Raw genomic sequence first — 12,955 nt, forward strand, 5'->3', positions numbered from 1 at the left:
TTAACATATATCAACTCTTTGTTGGAGTCAGGAGGAGGAGGAGGAGGAGGAAGTGAACGAAGTGAACGAGGGGAGTCATGTTTGCTCAATAGTTCCCCTTTCTCCCCTTTTGACGTCACCTGCCGCCGATGGAGGCAGAGACCGTGGCGAGTTTGACGGGGGCGGGCGATAATCGGCCTGCCCGATTAGCCGCCTTGTTCGTGTCAGCACTTTGGAGTCATCACCATCCTCCTTCCCAAGAGCTTATCGTCTGGCCGCTGACATGAGCGACAGGCTGGGAGACCTCAGCCCCAAGCAGGTTGAAGCACTGCGACAGGTAAGACGTCCTGCTATTATTATTTTTAATGATGATGAACACGCTGAAGCGGCAAGTAAGACATGAAATTAAATAAATTTTGTATTCTGTTCATTTTTTAAATGAAAAAATAAGCTAAAGCACTGAACCAGGAAATATACTAAATTATTATTTGTTATCGACCTAAATACTGATATCCATTTTGTAATATTTAAACCAAATTGGACCTAACTCACTGCACCAGGTAATACGATAAATGCTAATAGAATCGAAAATATATAGTAGTTAAAAAATGAATAATTTTTGTTTAAGGTTTTTTTTTTTATAGTATCGTTGTTTTACCTCAGCATTCATTACAAATACTATTTTGCAGGCGTTTGTAAAACATGGCCAAAAACGTGATGAGGGGGGAAAAAGTCTTATGCAATCAGAAAATCCTGCAAATTGGTTTTGGCATCATATTGTAATAATATATAGTATATATACATATCGTGAGTCATTTGGAACACAATTTGTTGGTTAACAGCGCCATCGTGGATGTTTTGCAAGATTTTCAAAATGATCTTTTTGTTGCTTAACACCGGGACACTCAAGTGTGCAAAGTAATTAGTCACCCATGTAGTCACAAGCTTCGGCCAAGCGCAAGTGAGAACTGGTTTTAGATTTGCCCCGGGGCCTCGCGTCGAGTAATGAAAGCTATCGAAATGTGATGACGTCAAATGCGCTTTTCCTCATGTGTCCACTTGTCACGTTTTCTTCTCAGTTCCGGGAGAGGATTCAAGACGTTCTTGCTCAACTTCCTGCCCAGCATGACCACTTTCTGCTCCGCTGGCTTCGAGGTGAGCACTCCAGATTGATGATGTCACACGGGTACAACATTGTTTCAAATGCTCCCAAATATGTTTTCAAAAATCAAATGAACTTTGCCGGCCGGCCAAAGGAGCCGATGGAAGCTTGCGCACGAACCCGTTGCTTTTTCCTGAACACTGTCTTGAAATTCAGAACTTGCTTTGAGTCCTAACGCTCACCTTGTTCAAAGTCTCTGAACCGGTTTCTCCTCGGGGCCCATTTCTATGTGACGTCACCTTAAAAGAGCTCACAGAGAAGCGAACCTTTTGCATCGCTGCAGTTGAGTTGAATTTCTTATCCTGACTAGCGGCGGAGCGCACGGAGGTTTACCCTGAGGACTCTCAGTGCTTCGGGCTAATCCGATAGCTAATCGCATTAAAAGGCGCACTCCGCCAACAAAAGGGGCGAAGCAAATGTGAAATTTCCAAAACTGTAACTCTGTTGAATTCCCCTTATTCTTTCTCTCTCTATTCTGCACCATCATGGCAGCGTGTCATTCAATGTCAGCCGCCATGTGAGCATGTGACGCGGCGGAGGGCTCGTGCGCTTGCTTCCACGTTGGATCGAATTCATTCCGAGAAGTGATGAGTGCAGCGACTGTTTCAAGTGCATAATGTTCATTTCATTCTTGTTGCGCGCTCGCCTGCGTTTCTTGTTTTCTGATTTGTGAAAGGTTTATTGCAGTTGAAGCGCCAAAGTCAAACACAACCCAATCAAGGATGCAGCTCTTACTTAAATACAAGATGTATATTTGTACATATTCATGTGATTTTTTTAAAAACACTCTTAACAATGATACTACAGATGTGAAAATCAAAAGTTAAACACTGATTAGCAACTGTTATAGTCTGGATTTTTCTTTCCTTTTCATTAGCCAGAAACTTCAACGTGCAGAAGTCGGAGGCCATGTTGCGAAAGGTAACATGCACGCACGCTTGTCTCCACACCGCCACTTTTATTTCCCTGTGTGGAGGTGTGATGTTATTGCGACAATGACACTAACAAGTTAAGATGACCAAATAACTCGGCTACTTTTTAGTGTTGTGCTAACAAGCGCAGCAAATGGACAGCAGAACATGCCGTTGTCATGTTCTCATTTGCTCCGTTATCGTGTATGTGTGTGTGTGTGTGTGTGTGGGGGGGGGGGGGGGTTACTAGTGTGTCTGTGCACTGATAACGACTCCACCTCCTGTTGACGAGGCGATTTTTCCTCATCTCTCAAATGCAATACTGACAGGCCGGCCACTTCATTAGGTATATCCTCATCCTACCGTTGCGCAGTGCCACTTTTTTTACATCCGATACGAATGACTGCAGTCATGGTGATCTTTGGATCTCCCGTCTGATGAAGCGCTCTGTTGAATTGGTCTCGCGAGGCGCGGTGTACCTAATGCAGTGGCCCGTGGATGTCTGTTAACGGACGCGTGCCTTGTCCTTCCAGCACATTGAGTTCAGGAAGCGAATGGAGGTGGACAGCATCATCAGTGACTGGCGGCCTCCCGAGGTGACCAAACACTAGCAGCGAGCGAGCACAACAATCGCAACGTCCCGACAAGCGTAACAACAACAAATGCGAGCAAAATAACTCCCAGCAGCCCAAATCAGGCCCCGGATGGGAAAGGAAGCAAACTCGTCACCGGCGTTTCTTGCGCGCAGGTGATCGAAAAGTACCTGTCGGGCGGCATGTGCGGCTACGACCGCGACGGCAGCCCAGTGTGGTACGACGTGATTGGGCCCATGGACCCCAAAGGTCTATTCCTGTCCGCCTCCAAGCAGGACTTCATCCGCTCCAAGATCCGTGACTGCGAGATGCTGCAGCGAGAGTGCCTGGCGCAGTCGCGAAAGGCGAGTGTGCTGTGGCAACGAGGCGCAAGGCTAAAGGCTAAAGGCTAATGGCTAACGGCGCATGTGTTGCAATCCAGTTGGGCAAGACGGTGGAGTCCATCACAATGATCTATGACATGGAGGGCTTAGGACTCAAGCACCTATGGAAGCCTGCCATCCAAACCTACGGAGAGGTGAGATTCCTCGTTTGGGAGCACGCTTGAACCGTCACGCTCATACTCGCTCTCGCCGGTGCGTGTTGTGCTCTATTCAGATCCTACAGATGTTTGAGGACAACTATCCAGAGGGCCTCAAGAAGCTTTTTGTCATTAAGGGTAAATCGGGACAAGGAGTTGTCACTGCGCCGGCCTCCTTTCCCAATTGCTAATGCTCGCGGAACCAATTGCGCTCCTGTAGCTCCCAAACTCTTCCCGGTGGCCTACAACCTTGTCAAGCACTTCCTGAGCGAAATCACGCGGCAGAAGATCTTCATCCTGGGCGGTGAGACGCGCGCACACAGTCCGAGACGCCTCGCAACATGACGCCCTATGTGCTCCGTCGCAGCCGACTGGCAGCAAGTGCTCCTGGGGCACATCGACGCCGAGCAGCTGCCCGTCATTTACGGCGGAAAACTGACGGACCCCGACGGAGACCCTCGCTGTCGGACCCGGGTGAGTTTGGATCCATCTGCCTGCCGCCTTAGGCTTGGGCTCTGTCATTAGATGAGCGCCCTCGGCTTGTTTCGCGTAGATTAGGTGTGGCTGGCAAACGCTCCCCACCACAATCACTGCTGTTTTTTTTATTTTATTTTTTATTGGCTTGACCCAACCCAACAGTTTGCATCTTGAAACTCGGCGATCTTGATGTCAAACGCCCTCAACTGGTGACCCATAATAACCTCCACGTCGTCAATCTTGTATGAGAATAGAATAGAATCGAATGCCTTTATCGTCAGTGTACAACAGGTAGAACGAGTCTTCCCGACACGAGGAAATTGCACAAGAGCAAAACGAGCAATCTGCACCCGCTTCCTGGCGTAGATGCGTAACAGCTTGAGTTGGCGGTTTGAAGGGGCTCGGCGCTCTCAGCTTGCTCGTACCGCGCAGCTCGCTCACAGCTTGCGCGTGCCGAGACCATCGACATCGCCGCTCACGCTGCTGCTCTTTCACTGTCTCTGTAGATAATGAGTTGGGCCCGCGACAAGTGAGGCACGGACGGCGGAAGGCTCGCACTTTTCTTTTTTCCTATTGTAACCTAGCCTGATGTGTTGTTACCGTGTGACACCAACCTCGATGAGTCATCACCTTTTGAGAATAGTCTTCATTCAATCTTATCCTTTCGCACAATTACAGCTGATTTGTTTTTGATCATTTGGTTGTTTTCATTTCAATTGCTGAACATGGACTACTCTTTTGTTGGACACAGTTATGGCTGCGCTAAATGAAGGGGCTCTCTCTCTCTCGGTCGTCCTCAGATGAGCTTCCATAGCTATACATTGCCGATTAATAATGACTGTGGGGCGCAGCTCCTCACAGCATCCCCAATGCTGAGTGTCAAGCAGGGAGGCATCGGGTTCCATTTCATAATCTTTTGGTATAACTCGGCCGGGGATCGAACCCACGACCTCCCAGTATCAGGGCGGACACTCATACCACAAGGCCCACTGAGCTGGTATCAGCTCCCTTCAAGTCAATGTAGTTCCTAGGCACCAACATGCCACAAGATGGCGCCTCAGCAATTTTTTTTTTTTTTTTTTTGGTCATCACACATTCATCCCGTCATATGCGGGAATCGAACTCACGGTGTCGCACACAAGACAGGCAAGTGCACCCCTACACCATCAGTTACTCCCCACCTCGGCAACACTTGCTGACTGTGTCTCGATTACAGATGATTAGTTTTTGGTCATTTGATTGGTTTTATTTCAATTGCTGAACACGGACTACTCTTTCCATGGGAAGCGGCCCCCCTCATTTCAATGTAGTTCCTTGGCAACAAGATGCTACCACGGCAGTACTTGTTGACTGTCTCAAGATGAAGAAAAATTACACATCGTGTAGAATGTAAAGTGAAGACGTGTTTAAATTTGCACTGAATAATTTGCACTTTGTTACCCCCCCCCCCCCCCCCCCCTTTGGTAAAAGATTGTCTGGTTTTAGTGGCACACTTAATGTTAGGCAAACCAAGCCAGTAAAAATGCATACAAATGGCGATTTCTTCATGTGAGTAAAACTTTCTCTTCATACTCCCTTGCCCCTTTCCCACCACCACCATAAAAGATACACTTGCCGATTTTGCAGATCTTTTTTCTCTCCTGCAGATCAACCACGTGGGTCCGGTCCCGCCTTCCTACTACGTGCGGGATCATGTGTCAGTGGAATACGATCAGTGTTTGACTGTCAGTCGTGGGTCCACGCGACAACTGGATTATGAGATTCTCTTTCCGGGATGCGTCCTCAGGTCGGACGTTTCAACCGCATCAGTCAATAATGATGTTTTGAAAATTTTCGCCCCCAAAATCAGCACTAATTTGGATTTATATACTTGATTGTTGTCCTTTTGGCGATACGGTGCATGTTTTATACTGGACAGACCCATTTGCATACGTTTTTTTACTGTACCGTTTTTCATTGTATCAAAAAACATCTTTAAATTTGCTTTGTGTTTTCACTTGTAACGCCAGGTGGCAGTTTTGCAGTGAGGGTGCCGACATTGGCTTCGGCGTCTTCCTGAAGGCCAGAACGTACGAGTGGAAAAAGGCGGCCGAGATGGAGACAGTGGTACCGAGTCAGCGCTACAATGCTCACCTGGTGCCTGAAGACGGCTCGCTGACATGCGAGCACCCCGGCGTGTGTGAGTGCAGACGACTTTCGTGGCATCATAAAAGTTAACCAAAGTCAATTGAAGTGATTTCACTATTCCAAATGCTGCCCCTGTTGTGTAATTGTGTGTGCAGACGTGTTGCGATTCGACAACACGTACAGCATCTTCCAAGCCAAGAGGATCAGCTTCACGGTCGAGGTTTTGCTGCCGGACCGCTTGAAGACTCAACAGGCCGCTGCGACGTCCAATCAAAATAAAGACTCAACAGAAAGCACCCAATCGTAACCAAGAATATATCACAACGGAAGAAAGGGGTATTGGACCAGCACACCCGAACAAACAGTAATAACACTATTATAATAAAATGTAACGAGAATACGGTATTTGTTTGATTTGCAAATTTTCATTTTGGTTTGTTTGTTTTGCTACACATTTTACTGAGTCCAAGAGATTTGTTCAAAATAGTAGTAGTATCCTAATTTTAAATAAGAAATTAAAATGGTGTTTCAAACCACTAAGTTGTGTTTAACTGGTCGCTTTCGTAGCAACAAATAAACGGCTTTGCCTGGAACTTTTATTTTTCTAGCTATTTGCACTTTCACTTGACCAATTGGCACTACATCTCCATGTCTCCCAAAAGACGGCAGCGCCTTCTTGTAGCAGCACCAGCGCTACACAATCGACAGGAAGCGGCCGTTTCTATGGAAACCAGGTGGCACAATCTTTCTCTTCCCTCTGGTTGGCGATTTTAAAAAATGAACAAATATCATTCCAAATATGACATGGCACGCCTGCGCATTGAACTGGAGCAAGAACGAGAAATGAAGTGAGTTATTTTTTATCGTTTGATTTCACCCTGTGCTTGTGCCCCCCACCCCCAGAGACTTTTGTCGATTTTAAAAAAATGAGCAAAGATCATTCCAAATATGACATGGTACGCCTTCGCATTGAACTGGGGCAACAACGAGAAATGAAGCGAGTTATTTTTTACTATTTGATTTCCACCGGTGTTTGTAACCGTCCCAGAGGCATGCTGGAAGAGTCGGTACGGGACCTGCGGTGCACCACGAGGGAACTTCAAGACAGACTTCACGGTGTCGACGGGGAAGGTAACAAGTAAAAATGCTCCTCGAGGTCAATTTGCGACGATATTTAGTGCGCTTGCGTTTGTTTGGGCTAGACAACGAGTGGAAGACCAGATATGAAACACAGACTGAGCTCAACGCACAGCTACAAAAACAACTCGCTCTCGTCCACGAGAGGCTGCAAGACCTGCGTGGGAACCCAGTGGGTGAGATGACACTGTCTTCGAACGAGGATGGATGTAAATATGTTTTATCTTGCACTCTGCGTGTCAGAGTAGTTGGGCGACGTCGCCACTTCTTGGGATTAGGACTGCAACGATTTTTGATTGACATTAACAAATGGTTTTGGGACTACGCTGTTACTTTATTCATTATACAATTAATGTTTTCGAGCCCTGTCACAAATGGTGAAAGTGCGCGAATAGTTGACGCTCTCTACCAAAAATTGTTTGTCATCGAACGTGACAAGATGGCACCGGTGTTATATGTCAAGTTGCTCCCATGTTATCTTGCTCCCCGTCTCGAGTTACGACTGTTATGGTAAAGCGATTTTGAGTTTCGCGACTGGAGATTCGTCACAAGCGACTTGGAATTTGCCTGACTGCAAAACTGTTCAAATTCTCAATAAAAAAAAACGCTGAACGAAACGTCTCGTTTGCATTTCCGACTGGTTGCAACACATAGCAAACACTAAAACATATATATAAAATAGAAAAGTCATAAGCGGAATTTGAACCCGTGACGCAAAGAAACGAAGTACAGCGTATTGATCGCCGCCCTAACCGCTGTGCCAATGTGGCACACGCTAAAATCAATAGGATTTTTTTTTTTTTTTTTTTATATAGCCAAAACTAAATTACCCGGCGAGGGTACGCGTTGAGCTGATGCCTTGTATATACCCGCCCATGTTAACTGGCTCCTCGGAACCAACTTGACATGGTCGCGTTCCAAAGCTTCACGCCAACCTCGCAGCAGGGCATCATGCCTTTATAACATGATCAACTCTCTAAACCAGACATGGGCAAACTACCCCCCGTTTAATCCGGCCCGCCAAACCTGAATAAATTGTATTATTGAACTTTTTTTGGGTCATTTTCCCTGCAATTAGTATGTTTCCCCTGTAGATGGGGAAGCGCCCGCCCGCGCATTTACTCCCGGAAACCGTGTCAGAAAGCTCGGTGCACACTCACAAGTGCGTGTACGTACTAAGTAGTACGGACCCGGCGCACTCCGCGCTGTTTCCATCAGTGCCGAATTTCGAGTGTGGGCTGTGACGTCAGCATTCTCGTAATTCGCGCGCTGAGCTTTCAGATACAGCAGGGGTGTCAAACTCATTTTTGTCGAGGGCCGCATCATAATCATAGTTTCCTTCGGAGGGCCATTATGACTGTCTATATATGATATACAGTATAAGCTACACAACAAACTGATGAATAACAACAGTTTTGAAATCAGAGACGAGTAAAAGCAGATATTTGAAAAGATGCATGATAATAAAACTTGATCAATATCTTTATTTTTTTAAAAGTGAAGACAATTTGCAATTTTAGTATTGACACAAGTTGATGCACAATTTGTCTTTGCGGGCCACATAAAATGATTTGGCGGGCCGTATCTGGCCCCCGGGCCTTGAGTTTGACATCTATGAGATACAGTTTTACGTTAATGCCACCCACAAACCTTCCCCTGGAATCCTTCCACTAAAATGAGTGGCCCGAGGAAAAGAAAGGTGGACACTGAGTGCCGAGTGTTTAAAAAAAAAAAAAAAAAAGAGGACAATTTGGCTCGACCTACGTGTGTGAGCAGACGTTCCGCCACATGAACGTCAACAAAGCCCGTCACAGCTCTAGGTTAACGGACCGACACCTCGGCTCTATCCTAAGAACTACCACATCAAATTTTACTCCAGACCATGATGCACTAGCAAAAAAGGGAGACCAACAATACTATTGATTTCTTTATTACTTTATTTAGAAGTATTCTTTCACCAATTCTTCAAGATGAAGTATTTGGTCAGAATGTTTGCCGTTTGATGTGATTTCGCCTCATTAGATAAACATATTTCATAAATCTGACCTGCAGGCGCTGAAGTGATGGAAACTATTATTCATAATAACAGTGTCGTATTTAATGAGAATCACTGATAGTAGTTTTTTGGTGAAATATTTTTTTAATGCTGTTAATAAATGCATTTGTTTTCAAAAAGCTTTTTTTGAATATCCATGCTTTACTACCTACTAAAAGTACAAATCTTTTATGCAATGACCTTTACATGTCATTTCTATTACTTCACACAAACACTACATCCATCTGCTCCTGGTTCGGCCCCCCCCGATCAAAATTTAGAACCAAATTCGGCCCGCCAGTCAAAAAGTTTGCCCACCCTTGTTCTAGATACATAAGGAATGGGTCCAAGTACTAAAGCAGCGGTGTTATATTGATCGGCTTTGCGTATTAATAGGAGTGTGGAGAGAACAAAATATCACAACTGGTTGTCTGTCATGCGACGCGCGGAGGGTGAACGAAAGTTTACCGCTGAAAAGGTGGTACACTTGCACAGCCCCCCAGCCAAGGATGTTCTATTATATTTGACATCAGAGCACTCTTTACACAATGTTGACATTCAAAAGTCCTTAGAGGCATCTGAGTACACGCGCGCCCAGTGTTCAAATTTGTTTGCACCACCATGTCAGGGATGATGTCAATGCATGGATTTTGAAATAGTAGTGTAAGGACCGTTACAATGTGATGAATAATTTGAGACAAACAACTGTAAAGTCAATAAAGGTGAATTTTACTTTTGTATATCCCACCGCTCACCCTCCGCGCGTCGCATGACAGACAACCATTTGTAAAAGTTTGTTCTCTCCACACTCCTATTAATACGCAAAGCCGATCAATATAACACCGCTGCTTTAGTACTTGGACCCATTCCTTGTGTGTCTAGAAAGTTGATCATGTCATAAATACATGATGCCCTGCTGCATGAAGCTTTGGAACGCGACCATGTCAAGTTGGTTCCGAGGAGCCAGTTAACATGGGTGGGTATACACAAGGCATCAGATTAACGCATACCCTCGCCGGGTAATTTAGTTTTGGCTATATTCAAAATTATCTATTGAAGTTGATGCGTGGCACGATAGCACAGCGGTTAAGGCGGTCCTCACTGCGCTATACTTTAGTTCATTGCGTCACGGGTTTGAATCCCCCTTATTTATTTATTTATTTATTTTAGTGGTTGCTGTGTTGCAGCCAGTCGGAAATGCAAACGAGACGTTTCGTTGAGCGTTTTTATTGAGAATTTGAACAGTTTTGCAGTCAGGCAAGTTCCAAGTCTCTTGTGACGAATCTCCAGTCGCGAAACACAAAATCGCTTTACCATAGCAGTCGTAACTCGAGACGGGGAGCAAGATAACATGGGAGCAACTTGACATGTAACACCAAAGCACCAAAAATGAAGAGGACCATAGAGCAACAGTGCCATACATCGAGCGTGTCCACAGTCTATGTGGTTACCTTAACAACTGTCTTCGCCGTTTAAATTATTCAACACAAACATTTTAAAACAGACTCATCAATGATATCAGAACTACCCGTTTGGTGCGACTCCACTTTCGATGACAGTTGCAGACTTCGACAATCTGAATGCTGCAAGCACATTCACACAAAGTTCAATGCGAGCGTTGGGTCATGCCTGGTGCATGAAATGCAAAGAAGCATATCCAGGTGTTTATTTTTTCTTCTTCAAACGTGACAGAACAAAGGAATACGTAGAAACAGCTCGTCCTTGGATCTAATGAGCTGTACCTAATGAAGTGACTAGTGAGCATGTAAGATTTTCTTTGTATGTGTGCTAGAATTTGTGTCGTTTTCCACAGACCGGCTGGCCTCTATCCGATCCTACGATGATATGCCACCCGTGAGTGTTGCCTTTCTTCATCCCGCCAGCGGAGGGCGTCAGACGCACAATAAAGGACAGAATTTAGGGAGCCGCTATTTTGTCTTTTCAGGAATCGCTACGGCATCGCCTCAAGTTGCTCACCGAGGAGAAGTCAGGCCTGCAGCGTCAACTGGCTGACTGTCGCGTTAGCATTGAACTAGAGTCAAAGGTCAGTGGGATCGAGTTGATGAATTCCACCCAACTGCTTAGTACAATCTCTGCACGTTTTTTTTTTGGGGGGGGGGGGCAATCAGGCATTCCATAAAACTAATGATGAGAGGCGAGCGTACCTCTCGGAAATTGCCAAGGTAAGCGGCCTCCTCCGCCCGCATGTTATTGACAACCAAGCTGCCGCGTGGAATATGTTCTTCTGCAGTTGTCCTCCACTGTAGACGACCAGCGGAGGCAGTACTCCAAGCAGCCACAGAGGGCCCCGGAGAGCAAGCTAAGGTATGACACCAACCTAGGGATGAAAAATTCACTCGTTGACTTTTTGCGATTGCACTAAAGCCACTGTCTGATGTAAAAGTATCACTTTGTCGCCTTGCGGCATCCCTCTGCCAAGGAGCTTTGTTGACGCGAGTCGACTCGAGTTACATGTCCGCCATCTTGTGGCATCTATAGGACATTGCGAACCTTTTTGGGGGGGGCGGGGGCAATTATGCACACATTTTTGGCTTGGTTTTGCACAAATTGCGCAATGCCCAAATCAAATCGATTGAAACTCCTAATTTCATCAATCTGATTGATTTTGAATGAAATGTAACACCAGCAGGCGGCTCGGTGACGCACTGGGTAGCACGTCCGCCTCACAGTTAGGAGGGTGCGGGTTCGATTCCACCTCCGGCCCTCCCTGTGCGGAGTTTGCATGTTCTCCCCGAGCCCGCGTGGGTTTTCTCCGGGCACTCCGGTTTCCTCCCACATTCCAAAAACATGCTTGGTAGGCCGATTGATCACTCCAAATTGTCCCTAGGTGTGAGTGCGAATGATCGTTTGTCTCTGTGTGCCCTGCGATTGGCTGGCAACCGGTTCAGGGTGTCCCCCGCCTACTGCCCGATGACGGCTGGGATAGGCTCCAGCACGCCCGCGACCCCCGTGGGGACTAAGCGGTTCAGAAAATGGATGGATGGATGTAACACCAGCCGGTAGCTAACCTTTCCCAATGCTGTGCGCGTGCAGAGCCAAGCAGCCGAGCAGGAAGTCCGAGACTGACGCCAAGAAGGGAAAAGCTGTGGAGTGTGACGGGGGAGGTGCTAGGGGCGAGGTGAGGAAAAGCCTCCTCGGGAACAGGTTGCCCACCCTCAAGCATCACGTGAAACGCTGACTGAGGTAGAACCAGAAAACTTTAACGCACACACGTGGCGTCAGAAGATACGACTAAATTAACTCCCCGTCCATATTGCAATTCCGATTCTATCAGTCAAGGTCACCTTCGCATTATATATTTTTTTTCAACAAGCATAAGAAATAAAATAATCTGGATTAGTCAAAAGGGAAGAGAAGTTTCTCAATGCCGAGTTGGTAAAATGCCAGGGCGTATTCGGACATTCTGTCTACGTGTGTTGCTGTACCATTTGCGAACACCGCCACCTAATCCATCTAGCCCAGGGGTGGGCAAACGTTTTGACTGGCGGGCCGAATTTGGTTCTAAATTTTGATCGGGGGGCCGAACCAGGAGCAGATGGATGTAGTGTTTGTGTGAAGTAATAGAAATGACATGTAAAGGTCATTACATAAAAGGTTTGTACTTTTAGTAGGTAGTAAAGCATGGATATTCAAAAAAAGCTTTTTGAAAACAAATGCATTTATTAACAGCATTAAAAAAATATTTCACCAAAAAACTACTATCAATGATTCTCATTAAATACGACACTGTTATTATGAATAATAGTTTCTATCACTTCAGCGCCTGCAGGTCAGATTTATGAAATATGTTTATCTAATGAGGCGAAATCACATCAAACGGCAAACATTCTGACCAATACATCATCTTGAAAAATCAGTGAAAGAATACTTCTAAATAAAGTAATAAAGAAATCAATAGTATTGTTGGTCTCCTTTTTTTGCTAGTGCATCATGGTCTGGAGTAAAATTTGTTGTGGTAATTCTTAGGATAGAGCCGAAGTGTCGGTCCGTTAA

General features: G+C 45.8%; 2 protein-coding genes across 7 annotated transcripts; both read left to right on the forward strand.

Annotated features, from left to right (window-relative positions):
- Positions 1-80: 80 nt before the first annotated feature.
- Positions 81-6,362, forward strand: LOC125982521 (SEC14-like protein 2). Of its 2 annotated transcripts, XM_049743252.1 has the most exons (12): positions 84-316; positions 1,059-1,134; positions 2,019-2,062; positions 2,586-2,648; positions 2,801-2,989; positions 3,067-3,162; positions 3,243-3,303; positions 3,386-3,469; positions 3,533-3,639; positions 5,289-5,428; positions 5,652-5,821; positions 5,925-6,362. In XM_049743252.1, exons 1-12 carry the CDS (start codon positions 263-265, stop codon positions 6,074-6,076), a joined length of 1,236 nt encoding a protein of 411 aa, XP_049599209.1. In that variant the 5' UTR covers positions 84-262; the 3' UTR covers positions 6,077-6,362. The 2 variants fall into 2 exon arrangements, with proteins under 2 accessions (XP_049599210.1, XP_049599209.1); XM_049743253.2 differs by lacking the exon at positions 3,386-3,469 and having other exon boundaries at positions 81-316.
- Positions 6,363-6,398: 36 nt separating this feature from the next.
- On the forward strand, positions 6,399-12,857 carry ccdc169 (coiled-coil domain containing 169). 5 transcript variants are annotated; one of them, XM_049743301.2, is made up of 9 exons: positions 6,426-6,503; positions 6,605-6,617; positions 6,818-6,900; positions 6,972-7,115; positions 10,755-10,795; positions 10,887-10,985; positions 11,071-11,124; positions 11,193-11,266; positions 11,996-12,857. In XM_049743301.2, the coding sequence occupies exons 2-9, from the start codon at positions 6,613-6,615 to the stop codon at positions 12,138-12,140; spliced, it is 645 nt and encodes a 214-aa protein (XP_049599258.1). In that variant the 5' UTR covers positions 6,426-6,503; positions 6,605-6,612; the 3' UTR covers positions 12,141-12,857. The 5 variants fall into 5 exon arrangements, with proteins under 5 accessions (XP_049599256.1, XP_049599257.1, XP_049599260.1 ...); XM_049743299.1 differs by having other exon boundaries at positions 6,399-6,617; XM_049743300.1 differs by having other exon boundaries at positions 6,399-6,617; positions 6,972-7,082.
- The last annotated feature ends 98 nt before the right edge of the window (positions 12,858-12,955 follow it).

The sequence above is a fragment of the Syngnathus scovelli genome, chromosome 15 (genome assembly GCF_024217435.2).
Source record: "Syngnathus scovelli strain Florida chromosome 15, RoL_Ssco_1.2, whole genome shotgun sequence".
Taxonomy (NCBI): domain Eukaryota; kingdom Metazoa; phylum Chordata; class Actinopteri; order Syngnathiformes; family Syngnathidae; genus Syngnathus; species Syngnathus scovelli.